This window comes from Bison bison, unplaced genomic scaffold (assembly GCF_000754665.1).
Source record: "Bison bison bison isolate TAMUID 2011002044 unplaced genomic scaffold, Bison_UMD1.0 scf7180017864369, whole genome shotgun sequence".
NCBI lineage: Eukaryota > Metazoa > Chordata > Mammalia > Artiodactyla > Bovidae > Bison > Bison bison.
In genome coordinates this window covers 1,346,396-1,373,948 of record NW_011494941.1, presented here as the reverse complement: position 1 = coordinate 1,373,948, position 27,553 = coordinate 1,346,396, and the positions used below count along the sequence as shown (strand labels likewise).

Here is a 27,553-nt window from a genome sequence, read left to right as displayed (position 1 = left end):
TCCATGTGATTGTTTTGGTTAGTTTTCTGTGATTGCAGTTTTTGTTCTGGAGGCCATGGGATTATAATTCTTCTTCTGTCTGCCCTCTGATGGATAAGAGGCTTGTGCAAGCTTCCTGATGGGAGGGACAGGCTGTTGGGAAACTGGGTCTTGCTCAGGCGGGCAGAGTAAATCTTTAATCCAGTTTTCTGCTGATGGGTGGGGCTGTGCTCCTTCCCTGTTAGTTGTCTGACCTGAGGTGACCCAGTCCTGGGAGTCTGCAATCTCTGTGTTAGAGCTAGAGGTTCTACGGTAGGGATAATGGCGACCTCCTCCAAGAGGACTTATGCCAACACGCCACACCTCCCAGTACTGCTGCTGCCCCTGACCCCATCACAGGTCACACCTCTGTAGAAGACCCCCAAACACTCACAGGCAGGTCGGGCTCAGTCTCTTACGGGGCACTGCTCCTTTCCCTTGGGTCCTAGTGCACACAAGGTTTTGTTTGTGCCCTCCAAGAGTCTCTGTTTCCCCCAATCCTGTGGAAGTTCTATAATCAAATCCTGCTGACCTTCAGATTCTCTGGGGATTTCCAGTCCCTCTTCCAGATCCCCAGGTAGGGGAGTATGATGTGGAGCCTAGAACCTTCAACAGTAAGAGAACTTCTTTGTTATAATTGTTCTTCAGTTTGTGGGTCACCCATCCAGCATCTTTATGGTAGGGCTAATGGTGACCTCCTCCAAGAGAATTTATGCTACACATTGTGCCTCCCAGGACTGCTGCTGCCAGTGCCCTGTCCCTGTGGCAGGCCATTGCTGACTCACACCTCTACAGGAGAGCCTCAAACACTTACAGGCAGGTTGGTAACCATTGGTTCTGTATCTGCAAGTCTGTTTCATTCTTTTACTTATTTTTTATTTCAGAGATTCCACTTGTAAGTGAAAACATACATTATTTGTCTTTCTGTTTATGTTTTATGTTTAAGTATTATGTTTAAGCATAATATTCTCCAAGTTAATCCATGTTGCTGAAAATGGCAAAAATTTCATTTTTTTTATGGCTTGGTATTCTTATGTGTATGTGTGTACACTACATCTTCTTTATCCATGCATCTGTTTATGGATACTGAGGTTGCTTCCATATCTTGGCCATTGTAAATAATAATGTTGCTATGAACATTAGGGTCTGTATATTTTTTTGAATTAAGTGTCTTCATCTTCTTCAGATATACCCAAGAGTGGAATTTCTGGATTATATAACAGTCTTAATTTTAATTTTTTGAGGAGACTCCATCCTGTTGTCCATAGTAGTGGTAGCAGTTTACATTCCCACCAACAGTGTGAGGGTTCCCTTTCTTCCGCATCCTCACTAACGTCTTTTGCATCTGTTTAACAACAGCCGTTCTGACTGCTGTGAGGTGATAGTCCACTGTGCTTTTGATTTGCATTTCCTTGATGATCATTGATACTGAGCATCTTTCCTTGTGCCTATTGGCTGTTTGTCTCTTTTGAAAAGATGTCTATTTAGGCCTTCTGTCTGTTTTTAATTGAGTTGCTTATTTGTTTGTTTGTTTGTTTTTCCCCATATTGAGTTATAAGTGCTTGTTATATATTTTGGATGTTAATCCCTTATCAGACATATCATTTGCAAATATCGTCTCCCATTTAGTAGGTGGTCTTTTTGCCTTGTTAATGTTTTTCTTTGCCATGCAAAAGCTTTTAAGTTTGAATAGCTCCCATTTGTTTTTGCTTTTGCTTCCCTTGCCTGAGGAGACAGATCTGGCTCTAAATACAAAAATAAATAGCAAAAATACAAATAGCAAAATATACAAATCCAAATAGCAAAAATACATTGCTAAGACTTATGTCAAAGAGCCTATGTTTTCTTCTGGTTTTCCCAGCACCACTTATTGAAAAGACTGTCTTTTCTCCATTGTATATTCTTGCCTTCCTGATCATCAATTAATGGACCATAAGTGTGTGGGTTTGCTTTTCAGCTTTCTATTCTGTTCCATTGCTCTCTGTGTCTGTTTTTGTGCCAGTACCATACTGTTTTGATTACTGTAGCTTTGTAGTATATTCCCAATACCTTTACAATTGACGTTAACATGGTATAGAGGACTTGAGTGTCCCTATCTACCCCTCCAGCCTCTTCTCACACATGCTCAGTCTTCATCTTTGAGATGCAGTCATGGTGACCTTTTAACTTCTCTGACTTGCTAAGCTCCCACTGCAGAGTGCTTGCATATGCTACTCCTTCTTCCTGGAATGTTCTTTCCTCTTCTGTGCCCCTTTGTTTAAGTGACTCTTAATATCTCTTCTGACCTCAGCTCAGTCATTATTCCCTAGGGAATATTCTCCTACGTATGTAGTTTTATAGTATTACCATCACCCTTTCTTTAACAGCACTTGTCACAGTTATTAATAATTCTATATTTATGTGATTCTTTATTAGCTGTCTTCCCTCTTAGATGATTTTCTTCTTTACACTTACCATTTTTCCTTACCCACATTATAATGCCAGGCACATGTTAAGATATTAAAAAAAATTATCTTTTACATGAATGAAAAGGTAATGGAAGAGGGATAATCAAATGCTACTGGTTTTTGTTTTGTCCTTCTTAGAATGTCAGAGATGGAGAAGCAGTCTAGAGATCATTAAACACAGTACCCTCATTTTTAAAAAAGGAAATTAAGGCATAGAGAAGTGACTCGCCTAAACTCAATGTGAATTAAGTTCTGAACTTGAAAATCCTCCATTGCCAGGGTAGATTCAAAATATATCTGTGTATTTTAAGCCTATATATTGGGTGAGGTGAAAGCCATGCTATAGAGGAGGATTGTTCAAGATGTGTCTGGTTGTCTCCATTAGTTCTCCAGCATTCGGCACAATGTCTGGTGTTTAGTAGACTGATTGTTAAATGTAAAATATGCAAAGGGGGAGAGTCAAGGAAGGAATCTGTTAATAAATTAACTTTCTCTCACTAAATGAGAACAAACATGGAAACAGGGTAGAAGCAAATATTAATTTTTGTTTGTACATACTTTTATAGAGTTTACTTAATTTTACCACCTGCTTGTAAAAACATGTGCATTGTTGCCATAAAAACTATTTCACAAACAGAAGATCAGAGTACCTAGCACCTGGTCGGTATCCATAATTTTGTGTCAAATATGAATCTGTATCACTGACATTATATACTTTTTTAATTTCAAAAGAAAATAGTGAATAAATGTATGAAGATGTCTACAAAACAAAGAGCAACCACCCAAAGATAGAGCAAGTTTCTCTTTTTCTTGACTTCATACCTAAGGGTATTTCCTGCTAGTCTGGGAAAACCGAAGTTTAAGAAATGACCTCCATCACTACCCACCCCATCTTTAGGGAAGATTTTCATAGAGAGTGGAGATAAGCTGTTGTAATAAAATACTGTTATCAGTAGGTTATTTGTAATTGTATATAATCATATCTTGTAATTTTTAAGCATGTTGCTTTTTCTTTTGAGAAAATGTCCATCTCCCCAAGTAGAAGATTTTGATATTGCATTAGGGAGTAAGTGAGAAAGAAGAAATAAATAGCAATAAAATGCTTCAGTTTTTTTTCCAGGAAGAAATCAATGGTTATGATTTACTTGTGTCTTTTCAAGCTAATGAGGCTATCTCTGAAATTGGGGCTTAATTTAATATGTAATAATTCAGTGTTATCAATATTTGCTCAAATGGGGATTATTAATCAAATTCAGTTATTAGGGGCACATTGTGGCAAGGAAAATAGCAGCAGTCAAAAGCAAGAAGTTTGAAGGTTGAAAGGAAAATAGGGCATTTATGCTGGGTGGGATGATATGGGTGTATCATCCACTTTCCCTAACCTTTCCCCCACCCCCGAAAATCAGGGTATATTTGGAAAAATTTTAATCATCAAGCAGGCAGTCAGTGTAGCATCACTGTTATATTATTATCCCATAAGTTAAAGATCAGTGATATGAATCTCAGGAGCCAGGAATTTCACTAATGTATCAGTCTTTGAGTCATGGTCTCTGAAAGGAAGACTTTGCTCCATAAACTCTGTAAAACAAAGACCATTTGGAGTAGGTGAAAGTTTGTATTGAAATATAATAATTTTCTTCATAGCTGGTATGTGCTAATTCCTATCAGAATCTAAAAGAAGAACATAGGGGTTGACAAGGTATTTCCTGCTCTTCCTTAAGTGGGTGTGTTTTAATAGTAATGAGACTGAAATCTCTGATCTTTTTTACTACAGCAGCTTCCCATCCCCAGTACTCTCTCAAACAGTATTTATGTTTGTAAATATGTTTATGTTATATGTTTGTGTTATTTATATTCTCTGATTCCTCTTAGTTCAGATGGAAAAGCATCACTTAAAAGACTGCAGAGGTTCTTCAAGAAAGAAAAGGATAGACTTAAAGTGAACAAAATCAATTCAAAAGAAAATATAAGGTAAAAAGTCCCTTTTTATTTCTCTTTCTAGGAGAGGATTAGCAATGCCACCCTGGTAGTTACACAGCTGATAGTCTCCATCCTGTTCTTCTAGTGAAAGGGGTACCAGAAGCTAAAACCAAAGCCCTGGTTATCACCTACCTCCTCCTTGCCAGTATTGAGTGCCTCACACACACACATGCTAGTGAGAAAGTGACAATGTCCTTTTTGAAAAAATTGACAAGGGAAGACTGTGAACAAAGGTAGAGGGAAAGTCTTAAAAAGTCCAGGAAGTTCCTGGACTCATCCTTGGATGAACTCAAGTTCCTCATCATCCTTGGCATATATTCCTGTTGTTACTACTGAGCATTACGTTATCAATTACATTCTTTTATGCTTTCTCAGTCCTACAGGCTCCAGTGGTTTTTGTCTACACTTCCATATTCTAATTTGCCTCTCTTGAGAGAGGTAATGTGTGGAGAGGGGAGATGAACTTTTCAGCTGAATGGTCCATGTATCTCAGTCTTAGCTCTGGAAGGGACCCTCCAAGTTCACCCTAGCTAGTTACTGATGGGAATTGGGAAGGTTACAATTCATGTGTAGGAGTGACTTGACTCCTTGATTCCGGATTCTAGTCTCAGCTCTTCCATTTATTCAGTGTGCAACTATGGGCAAGTCACTTCCATTTTGCATCCATAGGGACCACATTTCTTTTAGCTTATAATAGGAGATTGCGTGGTCTCTGAAGGCACTTCAGAGAGGGAGGGAGACAAACACAGACATAGAGGTGTATTTTATGAGGGCAGGGGGTGGTAAAATAGTTTGCCCCAGGTCACTACATATGTTGACATCGAAATTATCTTGAAGTTCTTTTCAATTGTAAAACCTTAAAGTAACATGAATATAAGTCTAACTGTATGTTGGATCTAGATCTACCAAGAGATTTATACAGTATATGAGGTTTACAAATTGCAGTCCTAAACACGGAAGACAGAGTCTAGTTCTAGTGGCCAGTGAGACCCTTAAGGGCTTGACCTTAGCAGGTTAGATGTTTCAACAAAAATTATTAGCATGGTGGCTGCAGCCCCTTAAAATTTTAATCCAGGTGAGAATGCTGATGTTTTTTACATGTAAATGTGATTTCCTTTTCCTTAGAACTATTCAGTGACTGTTCATGACTTTTAGAACAAATATCCAATTCTTTTTCATTGCAAGTAAATACTATATGGCAGTCCCCTTCCTATTTGTCCAGCTCCATCTTACTCAGATTTACTCTCGGCTTCGCCCCGTAACACACAGCCTGTGTACACCGTGCTATTTCATGCCTCCTTGCTTTCAACCATGACATCCATAGGTCTGAAATGCATCTGCACTTCTCTCTCTTCCTTTGATTATCAGAGTTCTAGCCTTCTCTTAAAATTTGGTTAAATATTATCCCTTCTAGGATGCATTCCGTGAATCCCAAACCTGTATTACTGGTTTCTCTTCTGTGTTTCCAAAACATCCTGTGCAAATCTTGTAAGATCTATTACAAGAAATCCTTTTCCTTACAGTCAGAGAATCTCAGGGTAAGAAGGGTCCATATGACCTTGTACAACCCACTACACAAGCTTCTCTGCAGCTATTCCTAAGAGGCCAAATCTCTGTGTCTGCACACCTCTATAAATTCACTACATTCAGGGGAAAATCTGCCATTTTAGTAAGGTCTGAAAAGATTTTTCCCCTTAAATTTTGCCAAAATTTGCTTCTTTACCTTAATTTTTCAATTATTGCCATGGAGACATACCAAGATAACACAGAACTTTATTTACCTTTTGTCCCCAGGCCTATAGGACTGAGCTTAAATTAACTGCTTAAAACACATGAATTTTTTTCCTACCACATCATACTCTTTCCATGTGATCTCTGTAACTATGAGATTTGACGAAAACCGGACAATCTACTTAGCCAAGTGTCCTCTCCTACTTGGCACGTTTACCATCTTCCATCTGGCCTGGCATTCTCTGCTTAAGTCACCTCTCTGGTTACATCTGTACATAGTCAGGGTCCAGCGTCTCCAGAGGGTCATCTCTCTCACCTTGTGTCCCACACACTGGATATATCTGATTGGCACCCTGGAAGGTTAGAAAGGAGAAATAGGATCCTGTGGACAGAGAAGAGCTGTGGGAGAGCCTGAGACTGTCCCATTAGGTAAGTGGGTAAGGATGGTCACTGGGGATAAATAAGCTCATTTACAGGAAGGGGAGAGGTGATCAGAATAAAGCTGCAGGGAAGCTTGCTTCATATTGCCATTTTTTTTTCCCCCCAAAAGCATCCAAATCAAGAAACCTAGTCATCGCTATGTTGTTTGAGATGTTATCAATCAGCATTTCTGAATATGGCTTTTTCCTTAACCCTTTGTGTCTTTTGTCAATTAACAGGGCATTTTCCCTTTCGCTGCCTGATTTAAGTAAGTGACATTCACTTATTGCTGGAACAAAATTACTCAGCACTGACATTTTCAGTCTAAGAAAGAAGTAGTAATCCTCCCTGAATTCCATATGTAATGAAAAATTGATACATTAAAATCAAGGAAGATATTTTACATCATAGTATTACTTACTTTGGGGAAGATGGGTGACATTGCTCAAGTGCCTCCTATAGACCAGGCACCCCTTAATATCTAAGAAATAGATGCATTGTCCCTTTGTAGGAAGACTCTCGGACTAACATCCATATTTTAGTGACCTAGGATTTGTACTCAAGTCTCTGAATACACAACGTGTGTGTGTTTTACATTTTACCACAGTCAGCTCACCCAAATTAAGACACAGTAATTTGACCATGAACACTTTCCAGTATACATACTAATTGAATCCAGGGCGAGTCACTAGAATACTGTCTGCTTTGCTGTAAAAGCGATGGTGCACACATTAGCACAGTGCCTGACATACAGAGTACTCGCTCTCCATCGCGTTCTGTAGGCTGACTGTGTCAGTGAGGGAGGGCCGTGTGTTTTGTTGTTTGTTAGCTTCAGTTTATGGGCTCTAGTGACAGTGGCTACTTTGATTTTACTCTGACTTGGCAATTAGAGTGTATTTTATATTCCACAAATGTGAGTTTGCTACACTAAATAACAATTATATAAATCTGGTATAATTACATCTCCTAAAATCATCCTTGGTCCATTTAAGTCTACTTAGAACAGGCATGCATTTTACCTCCATCCAAATTTATGAATAACTGAACATGAATTGTGAATAATTACGCCAAAAGGTTTCTAACTAGTTCCAGTGGTGAGTCACTTGAACGTTATGGAGTTCTATGCAGAGCACCAAGGAATGTGAATATCCTAAACTGAAAATGTCTAATTATGATTATGTACTAAGTTAGATTCAATTTTACACAGGATTATTATAAAGAAGCAGTTGTCAATGGTTTGAAATAAAAATCATGGAGGAAAAATCAGCATTAATGTCTATTAAGTTGGTATTTTCCCCTTGAAATTCAGCCCTCTCTTGTTCTAGCAGTGTAACATCTTTGTCCAGTTCCAGGTTGATGGGAACCCAGTCTAAAATGATCCCTTCAGCAACTCATATTTTTTAGAAAGTTGCATGAAATCAAATTGATATAAATATTTATGCATGTGTTTCAGATACCAGGACATCTCTTTTTTAATCCTCAGTTGAATTTTTCCCAAATGGATTCTTTTTTTGTTCCTTGATCCTTTAAGCCTATCTATAGTCTATGATCAGATTTTGATAAAACAGGCTCAGAGATACATGTGGATAATTAAATAATTGTGTATAATTTGGAAAGTCAGGGATTATATAAACCATATCAAATAACAGACTATTTTTATCCTATCTTGATGCTAGAACTTAGGTCTCAGGAAGTTATTATCTACGATGATGTGGCCATAAATGGAAAACAGCCAAAGTAAGTCAATTCACTGCATTGGTCATCTCTGCTGGTGTTTAACCCATTTCCTCATGTTTTGTTAACTATGGTCAGAGGACCATCTCTTTAGATCCTTGGGTGAAAAGTCAGGTTGTAATATATTGCTTCCACTAGGAAGGGGGAACAATGAATAATACAGATGACCTAACAGTGGTAGGTGTTTCAAAACTCACTGGAGCTTTCTTTCATATCTTTGAATCTATAGACTTGAAACTCATTTCAATACAACACTTACTTAATAACCTCCTATGGAGGACGGCAAGCACCACCTGGCAGAATCAACATTCTCAAAGCCTAAATAACTCAAATCTATCAAAGTGTTCCTGCTTCCCATCCTCACTACTAGCCACATGCAGGCACCTATTGTTTCTCAGCTGGATTACTGCAATGGCAGAATGAAATCCAAACTGCTTAAGAAGACATAAAATTCATTATTGATACAGCCCTGGCAAACTCTCAGCCTCAACTATACTTGCCACTCACCCATTATTCCTGTGTTCCATCCATACTGTAGTATCCAGCATGTCTAAACTTTCATATTTGCCCCAACCTCTTCAGTTCATCCAACAAATACTTACTGGGCAGGTACTATATGCCAGGCACTGTGCTAAGTGTTGGGTATAATGCAGTGAACACACAGTTATAATTCCTATTCCTTTCTGATTGGAGAGATAGATAAATGGTGGATCATTAAACATGGGAATCTGATTGCTTTGGATATTCTGAAAGAGACTGGGCATATGCTATGTGTGTTGGGAGGAGGCTGATAGTCATTTTAGGGTAGATATCTGGGAAAAGGCTTTCCAAGGTTAGAACTTAAGAACAAAAGAATTGTTCTGCCCATAACACACTTTGCCATGCTTTTTGCTAGGCTAAGTACTTTATCCTTTATTATTTAAACCTGAATTCAAATTTTGCTTTCCCCAGGAAGCAAAAGCTCAGAGAGCTTTTGGGTTACCTATTTTGGGTTATGTACCCCTTTTTATCAGAACATTCTTTTCACAGTTGTATTGGTCTTATTTCTTCCCTGTCTCCTCCTCTACATGGAAACTTCCTGAGGTGGGGCGTGGGCTTTCTAATCCAATGTATCATGTGGCCTCATACCAAAAGATAGTTTGTTAAATTGGTTAATGAAGAAAGACCTGCTTTCAAAAAATTTGCAAAATGTTTTATGGTCAAAATAGGCAGACATTTCCATTTTTAGGGGATCCAGAAAGCCTGTGCCAAGCTGAAGCAAGCAAGGATAGGAAACATTTTGTCAGTTGGAGACTGGGGATTGAGAGAGGGAAGTGAGGATGATTTGCTGTGGGAGAGAGGAGGGCAGCTGTGTACACGGAAGACATGTGTTTGGGAAGCTTCACTGGACCATGCGGCACGTGATCAGGAAACTGGTGTCATGAGCAGGAAATGTTAACTTGGCAGGAGATGGAGGAGAGCGCTGGAATATAAAATTGGAGTTGTAAGAAAACAAAATGTGGCCACACTTTTTGGTGGAAAGACTTCATATTAAAAGTGAACATTTTGAAAGCTTTTTTGATTGGTGAAAGAAAGAAACTTGGAATAACGCCACCACAGACCGAGTGGGAATCGCCCTTTCACAGGTGCCATTCTTATGAGCCAAGAATTTGGTGTTTAAAAGTTTATATTGAGGGAATAACACGTAATATAGTTTGAAATAGAGGTATAATAACCTTATGAAGAGCATTTTATAACTGATACCATTGTGAATGGGGTGAAATTATTAAAGTAATGACTTTGGTAAAGCTTTTATACACAAGCAAAATGTAGTCATTACATTTCTACATAGTGATCTGTTTTTAGCATACAATTTGTAGTCCTCAAGACTTTCAACAAAAAACAGAAGTCCATCCTTACCAAAAAAAAAAAAAAAAGAGGCAGAGACACAGAGGTTAGGTTATTTGCCCAAGCTCATGTAGCCAATAAGGATTCAAACCCTGGCAACTGGGCTCCCAATCCATTCTCTTCACTGAAGCACTAAGCTAATTTCCTAGTGACACTTTATCTTGATCTTTCATGATCTTTATCTTGATCTTTCTTTTAGTTAGTATTTCCCTAGTATACATTTTTAATCTTTTTTCTGATTTCCATATTCTTGTTCACTGTGTCTTGTATACATATAGCTGAATTGGCTTTTAAAAAAAATCTAATATAATGACCTGTCTTAACTCCTACCTTGCCCTTGACGTAAAGTTTAATCTTCTGAAATATCATGGTGCTGATAGCACTTTCCTCAGGACAGACTTGTCTTCTGCGCTTGCATATTGCTTACGGCCCTGTCTAGTTTCAATTTGTTTGCTGGGGGTTATTAGAATATAGTATGCAGGACTTACTACAAGGGCAAAGCATAGCAATTTGTTAAAAACAAACAAACACAAACAACTTTTATCCAGGACCTAGTAGTTCTGTATTGGGAGAGCCCTATTTATAGAAAATTCTTTTGCCCAACTGCCAAATAGGGCTTCCCACGTGGCTCAGTGGGTAAAGAATCCTCCTGCTGCAAGAGACACTGGTTTAATCCCTGGATTGGGAAGATCCCCTGAAGGAGGGCATGGCAACCCACCCCAGTATTCTTGCCTAAAGAATTCCATGGACAGAGGAGTCTGGTGGGTTGGAGTCCATGGGTTCACAAGGAGTCAGACACGACTGAGTGACTGACACTTTCTCTGCTGAATAAGGGAGTCCAGAACTATGGGCAAGAGGACAAAATAATTAGAGTCACACTTTAGGAAGAGTAACTCGACCTAGACCCTTCTGCATAAAGCTTTGGAGGGAAGGTTGGATGCAAAATATTTATTAGAATATTATTAAAGTTGCTCAGATGAAAAAGTGATCAAAATGTGTTCTGAGATGGTGATAAAAATGAAGATATTTTATGATTAAATGATACTTACCAAGTCACTTAAGCCTATCAAAAACCTGACCAATTTCTATTTCATGTGATGGAGCATATCTTCTGTAGTATGGCCTCAATGAATCAATTATTAAAGACATTTGTAGCAGATGGAACACTAATGGAAAAGAGCACAATTTGGGATGAGAAGGGAGACGGAAGGTGATACCCGAGTTCTTGTAAGCATGGATAGTTTGGATGTCATGTCCTGGTAGGTGTTAGGTTGAAGAGATGCCTAAACAACTCTGGATTAAATTGTTGCTAGATAATCCAGACCTCTGCTTTTCATCTCCTTTTGTTCATTAGAATTTCTCCTAAAGAGTCACCAAGGAAAGGAAGAAGGGGGGATCTTAAAAAGGACACTGGAACAGCTTCTGCAATCTGGTACTAGTGGGGCCTATGGCATGTCATCTTCTCTGAATCTTAGTTTCTTAACCGATGATATGACAAAAAAGCTATCCTTGTCCTGTCAAATTCATTAAGCTCTCTAACTAGATCCCTATAAAAGCTAAAACAAGTTGCAGAGAGGCAAAGAGTTGACCATAATGGTCACATGGCTAGCAGCGGTAAAAAGTGTTATGACTTTTCCAAAAGAACAATATGGTACTATGTATCTACAATGCCCAAACCCTTTCTGTAATTCTGCTACAAGCAATTAGCTCTAGTAAAAAATAAAGGAAACATTAAAATTATATATAAAATGTCTATCTCAGGGCTGTATATAAAAAGAAATGTTTAATAGAACCCAAATTCACTAGGAATATTAGGCAACATGACCACTTAAGTGTATGTAAAATAGTTTCCAGTGACATGGGTAAATGCTTTCACTATAATTGAAAAACAGCAGAATGCAAAATTATATATACAGTTTTGATCACAATTCAGCTTCTAAAGTGCTTAGAAAATGTTTAGAAGGAAATTTGGACCTTTGAGAGGTCAGATTATGTTTAATTTGTCTCTCTTACAGTTCTGCTTCCATTTTTTTAAATACTCAGGATACAGTGCTTTATAATCAGTAAAGAAAATAAGCTGTTCAGGAGGCATTTGCTTTGCCTATTCCCTGCCTACATAGCTATGCTGCTGCTGCTGCTAAGTCGCTTCAGTCATGTCCGACTGTGCGACCCCATAGACGGCAGCCCACCAGGCTCCGCCGTCCCTGGGGTTCTCCAGGCAAGAACACTGGAGTGGGTTGCCATTTCCTTCTCCAATGCATGAAAGTGAAAAGTGAGAGTGAAGTCGCTCAGTCATGTCCGACTCCTAGTGACCCCATGGACTGCAGCCTACCAGGCTCCTCCATCCATGGGATTTTCCAGGCAAGAGTACTGGAGTGGGGTGCCATTGCCTTCTCTCACATAGCTATAGCTCCTTCCTAACAAGTCCATGCATGAATTCTCACTGAACACTTCCTCTTTGCCTAGCATTGTGATAAGTTTGTAGTAGATACATCTGGAATTCTTGTCTGGATCCCATCTTTTGTGAACCTAAAATGGAGAGATAAATGAGTGAACATTAGACAGGTAGAAAAGTAATTGCTGAGCTCCTTGTTATGGACTCCAAAGGCAATGAACGTTGAGCAAAGAGTGATGGGAGATCCCTAGGCAAGTCCTGGAAAACCTTTTATACAAGATCCCTAAGCAAGTTCTTGAAAGCCTTGGCTAAGATGCGTCTATTTTATTGAACTCTAGTTGACTACAATATTGTGTTAGTTTCAAGTGTATAGCACAGTGATCCAGTTTATTTTTTTCTGATTATGTCCCATTGCAGGGTATTATACGGAATATAATTTCCTATGCTATACAGTATATCCTTGTTGCTTATATGTTTTATGTATAGTAGTCTATATCTGTTAATCTCATATTCCTAGGCTGCATCTTTAATGCTGGTTAGATGCTGCATCCTTGATATTCTGTTAGACACCTGGACCATAATCTGAAGGGAATGGTGACACAGTGTCACTAAGAACTTTTAAAATTCCTCTGATATAGTATCCTTGTAGTTCTAATTTACCCAGTGAAGAGTTACTGTGTTCTGATGTGCAGACACCACATACATACAAATGGTTGACAGAGGAAGGGTTAGTTTTGCTCACATCAATGATGAACATATAAATTGCCAACATCTGCTGGATCATTGAAAAAGCAAGTTTCAGAAAAACATCTGTTTCTGCTTTATTGACTACACCAAAGACTATGACTGTGTGGATCACAATAAACTGTGGAAAATTCTGAAGGAGATGGGAATACCAGACCCCCTGACCTGCCTCTTGAGAAATCTGTATGCAGGTCAGGAAGCAACAGTGAGAACTCGACATGGAACAACAGACTGGTTCCAAATAGGAAAAGGAGTATGTCAAGGCTATATATTGTCACCCTACTTATTTAACTTATATGCAGAGCACATTATGAGAAATGCTGGGCTGGATGAAGCACAAGCTGGGATCAAGATTGCCGGGAGAAATATCAATAACCTCACAGATGCAGATGACACCACCCTTATAGCAGAAAGTGAGGAAGAACTAAAGAACCTCCTGATGAAGGTGAAAGAGGAACGTGAGAACGTTGGCTTAAAGATCAACGTTCAGAAAACTAAGATCATGTCATCCAGTCCTATCACTTCGTGGCATACAGATGGGGAAACAGTGGCAGACTTTATTGTTTTGGCCTCCAAAATCACTGCAGATGGTGATTACAGCCATGAAATTAAAATATGCTTACTTCTTGGCAGGAAAGTTATGACCAACCTAGAAAGCATATTAAAAAGCAGAAATAGTACTTTTCCAACAAAGGTCCGTTTAGTCAAGGCTATGGTTCTTCCAGTAGTCATGTATGGATGTGAGAGTTGGACTATAAAGAAAGGTGAGCGCCGAAGAATTAATGCTTTTGAACTATGGTGTTGGAGAAGACTCTTGAGAGTCCCTTGGACAGCAAGGAGATCCAACCAGTCCATCCTGAAGACGATCAGTCATGAGTATTCATTGGAAGGACTGATGTTAAAGCTGAAACTCCAGTACTTTGGCCACCTGATGCGAAGAGCTGACTCATTTGAAAAGACCCTGATGCTGGGAAAGATTGAAGGCAGGAGAAGTAGGGGATGACAGAGGATGAGATGGTTGGATGGCATCACTGACTCAATGGACATGAGTTTGGGTAAATTCCAGAAGTTGGTGATGGACAGAGAGGCCTGGCGTGCTACAGTCCATGGGGTCCTAAAGAGTCGGACACGACTGAGTGACTGAACTGAACAAGTGAAGAAACATTTTGAAGCAGCAGGCATGATCAAAGACTGTAGACTTCGTTGTCAAGCACACTTGGATACAAAGCCACTAGGTTCAAAGTACTGTTTCTGTGACCATGATAAGTTACGAAGATCATCTATTTTCCACTTTGTAAAACGTTATGAAACACTGATTGTTGCAATGCTTCCTGTAAAAAACACATTAGTTAAGATATGTAAAGTGCCAAGCGTAAGACTTGACACACAGGTGTTCAAAAATAGTTTCTTCTGTAACACACTCTCCACTCTTTGCATCCTTTTCTGCTAAACACATCCTTTCCTGTCTCACAGTGAGGGTCCATTTTATCATTCATGTTCTATAGGTGAAGAAACTAAGGCTCAGAAAGGAGAGAAAGTATGATTATAAACAAGTTGATCTCTTGCTTCTGGCTTCAAATTTGCTTTTTTTTTAATTTTTATTTTAATTTTATATTGGAGTACAGTTGATTCACAATGTGTTAGTTTTGGGTGTATAGCAAAGCAATATGGTATATCTATTATTTTTCAGATTCTGGCTTCAAATTTGGATTGCCACAGATCAGACGTTAGCATATCTGGGAGCCAGATATGGCCACCACTTGTTTTTGTGAATACAGTAACAACAGCAATGTCAAATTGTTATGATAGATAGCATGGCTTGCAAAGCGTAAGATATTTACTCTCTGGCCTTGCCAGAGATTATCAAAACATACTTCTAGATGACTTTCTAGTTTTTTGGTAAAACACAATTGCCCAAAAAGTATTGATGGTTCCATGAAGACTTTAGTTCAGTCTTAATTTACTTGCACAAAATATTTTTCTTCTTAGTGATGAACTTAAAGGAAAGTCTTGGAAGCTGAAGTTTTTGACATTGAAAGAAAAAAAGAAAAAAGGTGCTAAAGAATCGGAAAGGTAAGCACACAAGCGCACTCACACCACAGCTTTTCTGTTGCAGTTTATACCTCTTACTGGCTGTGTGATCTTGTCAGGTTATTAAATTTGATATTTGGATCCTCATCTACTGAATGAAAATATTAACATCTATATTACAGTACAACAGAGAGGATTAAAAGAGAAAGAGTATGAAAATGTGAGTGTCACACACATTTATCATTCCTGCTTTTGGTAGATAGGGAGCAAGAAAAGAATTCTAGCCATCATTTTTTATCAAAGGATGAAAAATTTCCCGTCTTCCTCTAGGCTGTAGGAACCTTTTCCCTGTAAGAATGAACTTAAATAATATACCATTTAGAACTTGAATGATGCCTTGAGAAGAGAAACTGGGTATCATATAGCAAGGCTGATTTCCCTAACGTATTGATACAATATAATTCTAGTGATCACTACATTAGTGTTAGAAATAAAACAATGTTTTATTGACTCAAGATCTATCCTTTATTCATGTGATTCAAACTCCTAGGTGGCTGTGGGGGGAGGTGATGTTTTTTTACTATCCCTGATGGTGACTTACTGCTCTGTGCTTCAGTCTTCTCAGTTGCTGGGATCTAGGGCAGGAGCTGAGGCACTTTAACTAATGTCTTGGGGAAATCCTTGTCTAAACAGTCACTGGGCTGAAAACACTGTATGGTCTGTCTGCTCTGGGAAATCTGTCTAGAAAAGTCCTAGAGGGGCACCCCAGAAGAAATCAGACATCAATCTATACCAAATTTAAACTCAGAGGATGGCATAGGGTGAGGATGGCCCTTCTCTAAGTTTTTAAGTTTAGACTTGATGTAATTTACTTTTCCCAAGTTGGAAATATGTATTCAAGACTACAAAAGCATCTTTCTACCTTAAACATCACACTTGTACTTTTGCATTTTATTGTTCAGTCACTCAATCATGTCCAACTTGTTGCAACACCATGGACTGCAGCACACCAGGCCTCTCCATCCTTCACCATTCCCCAGAGTTTGCTGAAACTCATGCCCATTGAGTCAGTGATGCTGTCCAACCATCTCATCCTCTGTCATCCACTTCTCCTCCTGCCCTCAGTCCTTCCGAGCATCAGGGTCTCTTCCAATAAGTCTGCTCTTCACATCAGGTGGCCAAAGTATTGGAGCTTCAGCTTCAGCATCAGTCCTTCCAATGAATATTCAGGGTTGATTTCCTTTAGGATTTACTGGTTTGATCCCCTTGCTGTCCAAGGGGACTCTTAACCATCATCTCCAGCACCACACTTTGAAACCACTGATTCATCAGTGCTCGGCCTTCGTTATGGTCCAACTCTCACATCGGTACACCACTACTGGAAAAACCATAGCTTTGACTATATGGACCTTTGTTGCAAAGTGATGTCTCTGCTTTTTAATACGCTGTCTAGGTCTGTCATTGCTTTTCTTCCAAGGAGCAAGCATCTTTTAATTTTGCATAGCATAGCAAAACAAAACAAAATTCCAAGAAATGAAATATCAGTGAAATTTTTTACTTTCCCCATCTCCTGCCAAAAACAAGCTTTCCTCAGTCCATGGGGTTCTCCAGGCAAGAATGCTAGAGTGGGTTGCCATTTCCTACTCCAGGGGATCTTCCTGACCTAGGGATCGAACCCACATACCCTATGTCTCCTGCACTGCAGGCGGATTCTTTACCCTCTGAGCCACTGGGGAAACCCACTATTTTAATGACTATACATAAACCATTTTAGGAAACAATCTTCAAGTCCTTTATTTCTTACAACAAACTGATATTATAGTTGTTTTCTTCAACTGAGTAATTTGAAAATGCAATACTGAGTTTAACATTATTCCTGTATATTGATGTATCCATTTCTATGCATTCTTTGTTCCTTTTCAAATGATTTTTTTCCATAACTTACTCTACCAATAAGTAAGGATTACTTTTTTAGTGTAATTTTACTGCAACCCTTTTTTTATCCCTTTATTAATCAGGATGATGGCCAGTTCTCAGAGAAGTTTGAGGGCAGTTTCCTGGTATAAAGGCATGGAAATGACAGCCCACCTTCTAGGATGTTCCATGTAGACTTTGAATGTTATATGCAAAAGGACAGCTGGAAAGGGGGGTTGGGCCGGATTATAAAATACCCTGTGTACAACACAATGGGACCTGACTTTATCTTACAGTAGAGGCAGCAGAGACAGACAGGAAGGCTTTAAGAAGGAGAGTGATATGATCAATTAAATTTTAGAAAGATGACTCTGGAGGCAGGTATACAGATGGATTTGAGAAAGAAGAGGCAACAATAAGATGGTATAAAATTATACACAGAATTATACCTGAATTTATCCTGGAGTAGAATGAGTTTATAGCTTTGGAAGCTTAAAGAGTTTTTTATATATAGTAACACTTAACCCTACCTGCACCTTTCTTGCCATCTTCTAGGAGTTTCTTCAAAACCAAGAAGCAAAATTTACAAAAGGACAGGATGAAAAGAGAAGAAAGACTTTTTAGAGAAAGATTCAAGGTATGTTCTTCTTTGAAGGTAAACATTAACAGAGAAAGTAAAAAAATATTTTTTTAAATTCTGTTAAGTGTGGTGCACATCTGTCTCTCTGGGACTGTCATGATCTTTGATTAAACATGTGATAGGTTAATTTTTCCCCATACATTTCTGTATTATCATGCCTTTGTACATGCTATTTCCTCTGCCTGGAAAAACTGCTAAGTTGTTCTTTAAGACTCTGTTCAAATGTCATTTACTCTTCCTTAACTCCTTGAGCCAAAGTGTGTGTGTGTGTGTGTGTGTGTGTGTGTGTGTAGTCTGAACTAAAGGCTTGAGTCCCTTTTAAAGGACAGATTTTTGTCTTTTTCAAGTTCCCCCTTAGCTCCCAACATAAAAGTGGATACACTGAATGATTAAACAACTCTGTCACTGAGTCCATGGAGCATTTTCTGTAATTCCAAGGTTCACACACTCCTCCCTTTTGATTTCATGTACTGTCACAGTGAGAATTATTAAGAAACATATATTGAACACCTCCCATGTACCAGACACTGGATTGAGAGAGAGTTATACAAAGCTCTTCATGTCATGACCTTCGTCTTTCTGGTTTTATTTCTCGCCATTTTCCACCTTGCACTTTGTGCCTTGGCAACACATTGTGCATCGCTCTGTTTCTCGAGTGAACATCCACCGCATCCTTGTCCCGCTATTTCCTTCCTCTAGACATTGACTCGATCTGTTCCACTGTCCAGTGTACCCTTGCTGCTTCTCCATCTGACTAGCACCTGTTAATCTGTGATGACCTAGTTCAGGCATCTCCTCTAGGAACTCACACTTGCTGATGAAAGAAATTACTCTTCCTCTGCTGCTGCTGCTAAGTCGCTCCAGTCGTGTCCAACTCTGTGCGACCCCAGAGACGGCAGCCCACCAGGCTCCCCTGTCCCTGGGATTCTCCAGGCAAGAACACTGGAGTGGGTTGCCATTTCCTTCTCCAGTGCATGAAAGTGAAAAGTGAACGTTAAGTTGCCTAGTCATGTCTGACTCTTAGCGACCCCATGGACTGCAGCCTACCAGGCTCCTCCATCCATGGGATTTTCCAGGCAAGAGTGCTGGAGTGGGGTGCCATCACCTTCTCCAACTCTTCCTCTACAATACTTTATACCTGAGCAAACTTCTAGCTTATCACAAAACATTAGCATTATTGCAATACATGTTCATCAGTTAAACTTTGAATTCCTGGAGGACAGGGGTTATATTATGTATCATGTCCATGTAGTGAGACCTAATACTGTATAAAAATGTTTTTGGACTCAACTTAGGAATAAACACAAATTCTTCTTAATCATTAATACGTTCTGCTTGAACCAAGCTAATTTAGGTTACTAGATCTATAATATGAAATTACTTACTGCAAACCATGATGTTCTTTGATTAGTTGAAAAACGAGTGTGTAACAATTACTTGTTGAAAGGACCCTATGTTCCATCTAGTGCTTTTATTCACCACTGTATTTCTGACGCTCTCATAGGCAGCAGAAATTCCCATTCTCTTGAGTCCATTCTTCCCAATCACCTGTGGTGAGTCTCCTTGATATATCATTAAAAAAACTATACAGTTTCAATAATTTTTACTCATCTCAAATCACACCCAACCAAAATACTGGGTGCTTCATTTGTGTCAGGCATTGAGGGTGCAAGGATGGATAAAATTGCTTCCCGTTTTTATTTTATGAGACAATATGTTGATTAAATGTCATCATGGGGTACATACAAAGTGCAGTTAAAACAGTAAATTATACATGGCAGTCATGAAAGCCTTCATGAATAGTGCTTAAGAGAAAAAAAGCATTTCAGGCAGAGAAAACAGCAAGCGCAGTGGCATGGAAATATGGAAGGTACACAGTGCATTCAGAATTATCATATAGCTTGATGAAGCTTCAATGAAGGGAAAAGAAAGAGGGGGGGATGGGAATGATGTTGTGCAAAGGACCCTAAATGTCAAACTAAGAAATCTGGGTTTGAATGAAGAGTTTTTAGAATTTTATTTTAAGAAATCAGATTTGCATTTTAAGAAATCATTGTGAACAGTGGTCTGGGAAGGGTAAAATCAGTTAGGAAGCTATTACTCTGTTAGGCAAAAGAAAAACCTGTCTTGTGGATTAGATCACATTTGGTACCCATCATAATTCATCATCCAAATCCAGGACATTTCTGAGGGGAAGGAGGCACACTTAATCATTGTAAGTATTTATAACTAGAGACATTAAATATAAACAGAGACTATCCTGAGTAAAGGAAGATGTGTGGCTACCCTAATTTAGTGAAATAGACATCTGCAAGTATAAGCTACATATTCTAGAACTTTTTCCAATAAGTGGATTTCAATACATTAAAAGGTGGTGTACCTGTACATGGACAGGTTGGCTAGTTAATAACACAGGAAAAACAAACAAACAAACTCTCCTAAGGCCAGAAATCGAATCCCTCAGTTGTTCCACAAGTGTTTGTCTTCAACCACAAAAGGATAGTGGGACCTGCTCCCAAACACCATTCCTAAAGTGAAAGTCGCTCAGTCGTGTCTGACTCTTTGCGACCCCATGGACTTAGTCCATGGAATTCTTCAGGCCAGAATACTGGATTGGGTAGCCTTTCCCTTCTCCAGGGGATCTTCCCAACTCAGGGATTGAACCCAGGTCTCCCACGTTGGAGGCTGATTCTTTACCAGCTGAGCCACAAGGGAAGCCCAAGAACACTGCAGTGGGTAGCCTATCCCTTCTGCAGGGTATCTTCCAGACCCAGGAATCAAACCGGGGTCTCCTGCATTGCAGGCGGATTCTTTACCAACTGAGCTATCAGGGAAGCACACACCATTCCTACCTCTTTAAAATATGTGTGCTGCAGCTATTAATACATGTATGCAAGAATATATGAGCCCACTAGAGAGGAAGGGTGGAAAGAGTGCCATCTAGAAATACAATATATATAGGAACATTATAAACTCTAAAGCCCTACACTACACAAAGAGGTTTTCTGTTTCCCTCTTTTTGTAACTTGTCCTTTCCTGGGTTTACTGATTGGCTTCATTACTAGAACAATTAATATACCATTCACAATACTTAATTTACACCAATGTTACCACCTTTTCTCCTCCCAGAATTCCTTCTAACTACAATTCGATAATGGGTATGAAAACATTTTGAAAATATGATCTTACCAAACAAATGTAAAGGTTGTGATAATAAATAAATGTACTTTTATTTCTTTAAATAACCTTTCTTTCCCTAAATATCTTGCTATTTTCTTTTTCCTTAGACATTAGTTAACAGATATCTGGCCTCTTGAGTTTATTTTGAGGTTACCATAGTATGTCTTCCATTAATGTTATAATGAAAAAATAAATCTATGCAAACATATTCTGATTACTAATTTTTTCTTTCAGTATGACAAAGAGATTACTGTCATCAACACAGCAGTGGTGTGTTCCAATAATTCAAGAAATGGAATATCTGACTTGCCAATAACCCCTGGAGAAGAACTAGATGTCATTGATATCACTGAAGAAAATCTAGTGATATGCCGCAATTCTGAAGGCAAATGTAAGTTACTAGGTTATTGCCCGTAAGATTTCAATCACTGCTTTTGAAAAAAACTCAAAAGCATTATAACTTTCAGATTAGTAATAGTGATTTTTATTTCTATAGATGGATATGTGCTAATTGAACATCTAGATTTCAAGTAAGTGGTTTGACTTTATACTATAAATCAAATTCTGAATACTTAATACATTACTGTGTACATGAGTCTCAAGGAAAGACTATTGCATATATGTACTTCAGGAAAAGTTTGTAAATATGCAATGCTCTATTCTACAAGGAGCACTTCCCTGGTGGCTCAGATGGTAAACAATCCGCCTGCAATGTGGGAGACCCAGGTCCAATCCCTGTGTCAGGAAGATCCCCTGCAGAAGGAAATGGCAACCCACTCCAGTATTCTTACTAGAGAATCCCATGGGCAGAGGAGCCTGGCGGGCTACAACAGTCCATGGGGTCACAGTCAGACACAACTGAGAACTAATTCTTTCTTTCTTCTATAAAGATTACTTGGAAGAGTAATTTTTTTGTCTGCCACTCCTGAGTATGTTATCAGACTTCTCTATAGAGCATATTTGTAAACATTTTAAAGGAGTATAAGAATATTAAACTGAATAAGAAATCCTCCCCAAATCTCTTACTCTTCCATGGGCCTGTATTTCAAAGTGTTTGTTTATTTCTCCTTTTTTCCCTCAGGCAACAAGTCTGATCACCTTAGAGAGATCAAGATCAAATGGTATGGTCTGCTCAAGTGTGAACTAGTTCTAAGGTCTCAAGGATTGAGAAGATGCAAGAAAGGTTTAACAAGGACCTAGAAGAAATAAAAAAGAGTCAATATATAATGAATAATGCAATAAATGAAATTAAAAACACTCTGGAGGCAACAAATAGTAGAATAACAGAGGCAGAAGATAGGATTAGTGAATTAGAAGATAGAATGGTAGAAATAAATGAATCAGAGAGGATAAAAGAAAAACGAATTAAAAGAAATGAGGACAATCTCAGAGACCTCCAGGACAATATTAAACGCTGCAACATTCGAATCATAGGGGTCCCAGAAGAAGAAGACAAAAAGAAAGACCATGAGAAAATACTTGAGGATATAATAGTTGAAAACTTCCCTAAAATGGGGAAGGGAATAATCACCCAAGTCCAAGAAACCCAGAGAGTCCCAAACAGGATAAACCCAAGGCGAAACACCCCTAGACACATATTAATCAAATTAACAAAGATCAAACACAAAGAACAAATATTAAAAGCAGCAAGGGAAAAACAACAAATAACACACAAGGGAATTCCCATAAGGATAACAGCTGATCTTTCAATAGAAACTCTTCAAGCCAGGAGGGAATGGCAAGACATACTTAAAATGATGAAAGAAAATAACCTACAGCCCAGATTATTGTACCCAGCAAAGATCTCATTCAAGTATGAAGGAGAAATCAAAAGCTTTTAGTTCTAAGGTCTCAGCCCTGCTTTACATTAGTTTATGTTGCCAGCATGAGACGGTGGAATCTGTGGAAATTTTCGTTAACAACTTAGAAAAGAAAAATCCTCCACATTTAGATGTTGGTTTTACTACTAAACAGTTATCTTTCGATGTCTATTTCAGTATGTATTTCACTGCTGGCTCAAAATGTGAAACAGTGTGAGTTGGCATTTGAGCACTTGTTTAATGAGCCATGTCCAAAGTTAGAAATCACGCCTTATGGCACCTAGTCAGTTGTGCAGATGGTTAGTTTGCTTCTAATGCTTCTAATATTAGTACACGAGTGTTTATAATTTCAAGAAGATGTGCATTTAAATTGGGTGTAATTTAATTCTGAAAAGTAAATAGTGTAACCAACATCTTTCAAATACTCCAATTTCAGGTATAATCCTAAAGCAAGAGGACATTTCTACATTGATTTTTATCATAAAACTAAAAATCTAACAAATGTTGCCAAAAATTGGTTTCGTTGGGAATAGGATGCTGAAAAGCAGTTTTTTCCTAAATTCACCCAACATTTTGAGAATTGCCTAAATATGTTTAAACATTTAAATTATACACTGTATCAGTTTAAAATAACCATTTTTTACTTTAGACAACAGGATATTTTGTTTATGACTTAATATGTATTAAAATTATTTATAAGTATTTTTACTTACAGAGAGTAAAAATAAGCTGAGCTGTAAATAACATTCTATTTTTCAAATGATGTACACGGCACGTTAGGCAGGGTGACCCTGACCTTCAAGGGCATGATCCACGGCCTCATCCTCTATACTGTGACACTATTTTTTAAGCTTCTAGGTTCTTTTATCTTTTTTTTCTTGTTGCAAATGGCATGTGCCAAGAAAGGCCAAGCTTATTCCAGATGAAAAGTATCAAAATTATTCATAGGGCTTAGAGAGGAAAATAGGTGGAGAGATTATTACAAATAACAGTTATAATAACATATAGGTGACACTGAAACTGGGTCTTTAAACATAATATATTTGCTGGACAAGACACAGAGAGGTCGATGCTCTCCCTGGTGACTAGGAAGAAATTCAAAGTAGAAGGAGTCTAGTCTATCTGGTAGGAAGTAGCAAGAGCTGAAATGGGGTAAGCCAGGGCTAGAATGTAACAGAGGTCACTTGGACTTTTTCCTCTAGAGAGTAGGAACCATCCAGCGGTCTTAAGCAGGAAGACAACACCAGATGTCTAGAGAAAAAGGGAAAAAAAATCACAGCAATATGGGTGACTGATTATGGATGACAGATAAGAACGAGGAGAGACTAGTCATCTTTGCGATATTCAAGGCAAAAGAGCACTAGACCTTAATTTAAGACAGCCACAATAGAAGTATATACAGTACAGGAGCCCCATTAGAGGGAGAGGTAAGAGAGAAACAGAATTGAGACGTGATGATGAAATTTCTTTTTTGGGAGATGAGATTAAGGCTGACACCAAAGACTGGGAATATATTTCTGCTTGTACCCCCGCTAACCTCCCCGGATGAAATTTACTACTCTGAGAGGCAGGGCAGCCAGGCAACTGTAGCCCTCTCCCACACTGTGGGCACTGTAGGAGACAAGGACAGGTGTGGCCCAAGCTCAATGAGAGGGAGTGCAAGGCTGTGCTGAGCAGAGACCATTCATGCAATAATCCTATACGAAAGAGGACCAAAACCTACGTATCACTCTTGCCACCTCACCAAAACATGACCTTAGATCTGAGGTGACAGTGGGACTCGATTTCACCTGACATAGCTCTGTCCCATTCACGTTCTGTCTCGTGGCATGGCCTTGTATTCTGCGTCCATGGCTTAGCTCTGAGTCTCTTATTTCTCATCTGTAAAGCAGCGCTAATAGCACTCACCTTGTCCATTTCTCAGCATTGTTGTCAGGCTGTAATGTAATAATATAAATAAATAAGTGTCCTAAAACCCTTAATACAAAATACTGTATAAGTGTGGTTATTTTAGTACCTGGCCTTTTGTGAAGTTGGAAGATGCTGAACACAAAAACAGGTTTTGGAAATTAAGACTTGAAAGAATGGCTAGGATATCTTTACCTCTTAAATTCAGAAAATCATCTGTAAGGAAGATCAAGGCAAAAAGGCTGATGTGTACATCACTGCATAACCCTGTGGGTGTGATATGGCCTCGTAACCAATCCAAGGTGACCTTAGGTGCATCAGGCCATCTGCTCTATTTCCTAAGCAGTGCAGCCACTTCCAATGGACCCCAGGGCTACCAGAAATATTGTTAGGAGAAAACTGTCATCGTTACTCCTTAGAGAAGGAAATGAAACCCACTCCAGTATTCTTGCCTGGGAAATCCCATGTACAGAGAGGAGCATAGTGGGCTGCAGTCCATGGGATAGCAAAAGAGTCACTACAATTTAGTAAGAAATCTTTTATGCTAGTAAATCTACTAGCCAAGAAAAGAGGATAAAAATCATATAATGAAAAAGAAGCATGTTGGTTTCAGTGAATTCTGTTAAAATTGGATGATACTAAGATGCAGAGTATGTCATGAGCAACGCTGGGCTGGAAGAAGCACAAGCTGGAATCAAGATTGCCGGGAGAAATATCAATAACCTCAGATATGCAGATGACACCACCCTTATGGCAGAAAGTGAAGAGGAACTAAAAAGCCTCTTGATGAAAGTGAAAGAGGAGAGTGAAAAAGTTCGCTTTAAGCTCAACATTCAGAAAACTAAGATCATGGCATCTGGTCCCATCACTCCATGGGAAATAGATGGGGAAACAGTGTCAGACTTTGTTTTTTTGGGCTCCAAAATCACTGCAGATGGTGACTGCAGCCATGAAATTAAAAGACGCTTACTCCTTGGAAAGAAAGTTATGACCAACCTAGATAGCATATTCAAAAGCAGAGACATTACTTTGCCAACAAAGGTTGGCAAGGCTATGGTTTTTCCAGTGGTCATGTATGGATGTGAGAGTTGAACTGTGAAGAAAGCTGAGCACCGAAGAATCGATGCTTTTGAACTGTGGTGTTGGAGAAGACTCTTGAGAGTCCCTTGGACTGCAAGGAGATCCAACCAGTCCATTCTGAAGGAGATCAGCCCTGGGTGTTCTTTGGAAGGACTGATGCTGAAGCTGAAACTCCAATACTTTGGCCACTTCATGCGAAGAGTTGACTCATTGGAAAAGACTCTGATGCTGGGACGGATTCGGGGCAGGAGGAGAAGGGGACAGAGGATGAGATGTCTGGATGGCATCACCGACTCGATGGACGTGAGTTTGAGTGAACTCCGGGAGTTGGTGATGCACAGGGAGGCCTAGCGTGCTGCGATTCATGGCGTCGCAAAGAGTCGGACATGACTGAGCGACTGAACTGAAGATGTTAATAAAATAATCCAAGCTTAAAAAAAAAAGAATGGCTAGGATATAAGATTTTTACATAGAAATACTTAACAGGTTTTTGAAACAACACTTTTTTATGTTTTTAAAGTATAAACCATTTGGTCTAATTTAAACAAATACCTAATAACTACTGATATGGAATACATTTTTAGGAAAAACATTCCATCCACATCAAGTAGTTATTTCTATTTCATGATCAGCCACATTCCTTCCATTCTTTAAATCACAGTGTGTGAAGTTCAGTTTCAATGCTATTAATCTACAGAGTCCCTTAATGCAAACATTATAATTTCAGTGATGTTTCAAGCAGATGTCATCTGTCTCCTAGAAACCCTAATCTAGCAAAACATTTCAATGGAAAGACTGAGTTTCTATTTAACTTTTTAATTTTGTATCAAAAGATATCATTAGAGATGACAACACTCTGTCAGAGAAAAAGACAGTTTGCAAAGGGACCTGAACCTAACAGAGGTTAACGATACCCTCATTCATGTATAGGCCAGGCCAGCAGCAACCTGCTAACACGCACCGACAGAGCTGTCCCTTCCTCCTTTCCAGTACCTCTGACACACCTGGTCTTCCAAGCCGCCTTAGCATTCTCTCCAGCAGGGCCTCTCCCACATATGTTCACAACTTTTAAAACATAGGATTCTAGAGGGAAGAAGAGGAAGAGAAAAAAGTCAATACATAAAGACAAATTGCTAAGAAGTGGTTGTTTCTGGGTAACAGGGGTAAGACTTCAGGGTTTCAACAGTTTGGACACTGATGGCTGCTGAGAATAGAGAACAAGCAATGTAGATGTGGTCTGATGTGCTTATGATGGTCACCTCCCGTATACTTTCTAAAAAACATCCAAGTTGAGATTTATAAGAGTTCTATTTTCTTTATCCAAAATTTGAAGAGAACATGTTTATTTTTGTTACTGAATACCTTTTCCCTTTATTTCCTAAAGTGTAAAGGTAATAGATGCTTATTGTAGGAAATCAGAAAAGTACAGACGTTTGAGGAAGCAAATAGAAATCTTATAAATCTCAACTTGGATGTTTTTCAGAAAGTATATGGGAGGTGACCATCATAAGCACATAGGACCACATCTACATTGTTCTCTATTCTCAGCAGCCTGCAGTCTAAAACGCTGCTGTAAGCCTGAAGTCGTCTAGGCCTTTGCCTTCCTCTCCTATGATAAGCAGAA

At 38.9% G+C, this 27,553-nt stretch overlaps 1 protein-coding gene across 1 annotated transcript in view; it reads left to right on the top strand.

Annotated features, from left to right (window-relative positions):
- The window catches only part of LOC105000168 (chromosome unknown open reading frame, human C1orf168), a 125,736-nt gene extending 103,385 nt beyond the window's left edge, over positions 1 to 22,351 (top strand). The window contains exons 11-18 of the mRNA XM_010855866.1: positions 4,338 to 4,436; positions 6,836 to 6,864; positions 8,273 to 8,333; positions 15,346 to 15,429; positions 17,857 to 17,938; positions 21,356 to 21,512; positions 21,618 to 21,651; positions 22,203 to 22,351. Of these exons, the coding sequence (XP_010854168.1) occupies positions 4,338 to 4,436; positions 6,836 to 6,864; positions 8,273 to 8,333; positions 15,346 to 15,429; positions 17,857 to 17,938; positions 21,356 to 21,512; positions 21,618 to 21,651; positions 22,203 to 22,215 (559 nt within the window). The 3' untranslated portion in view covers positions 22,216 to 22,351. The remainder of the gene's footprint in view (positions 1 to 4,337; positions 4,437 to 6,835; positions 6,865 to 8,272; positions 8,334 to 15,345; positions 15,430 to 17,856; positions 17,939 to 21,355; positions 21,513 to 21,617; positions 21,652 to 22,202) is intronic.
- Positions 22,352 to 27,553: the final 5,202 nt, after the last annotated feature.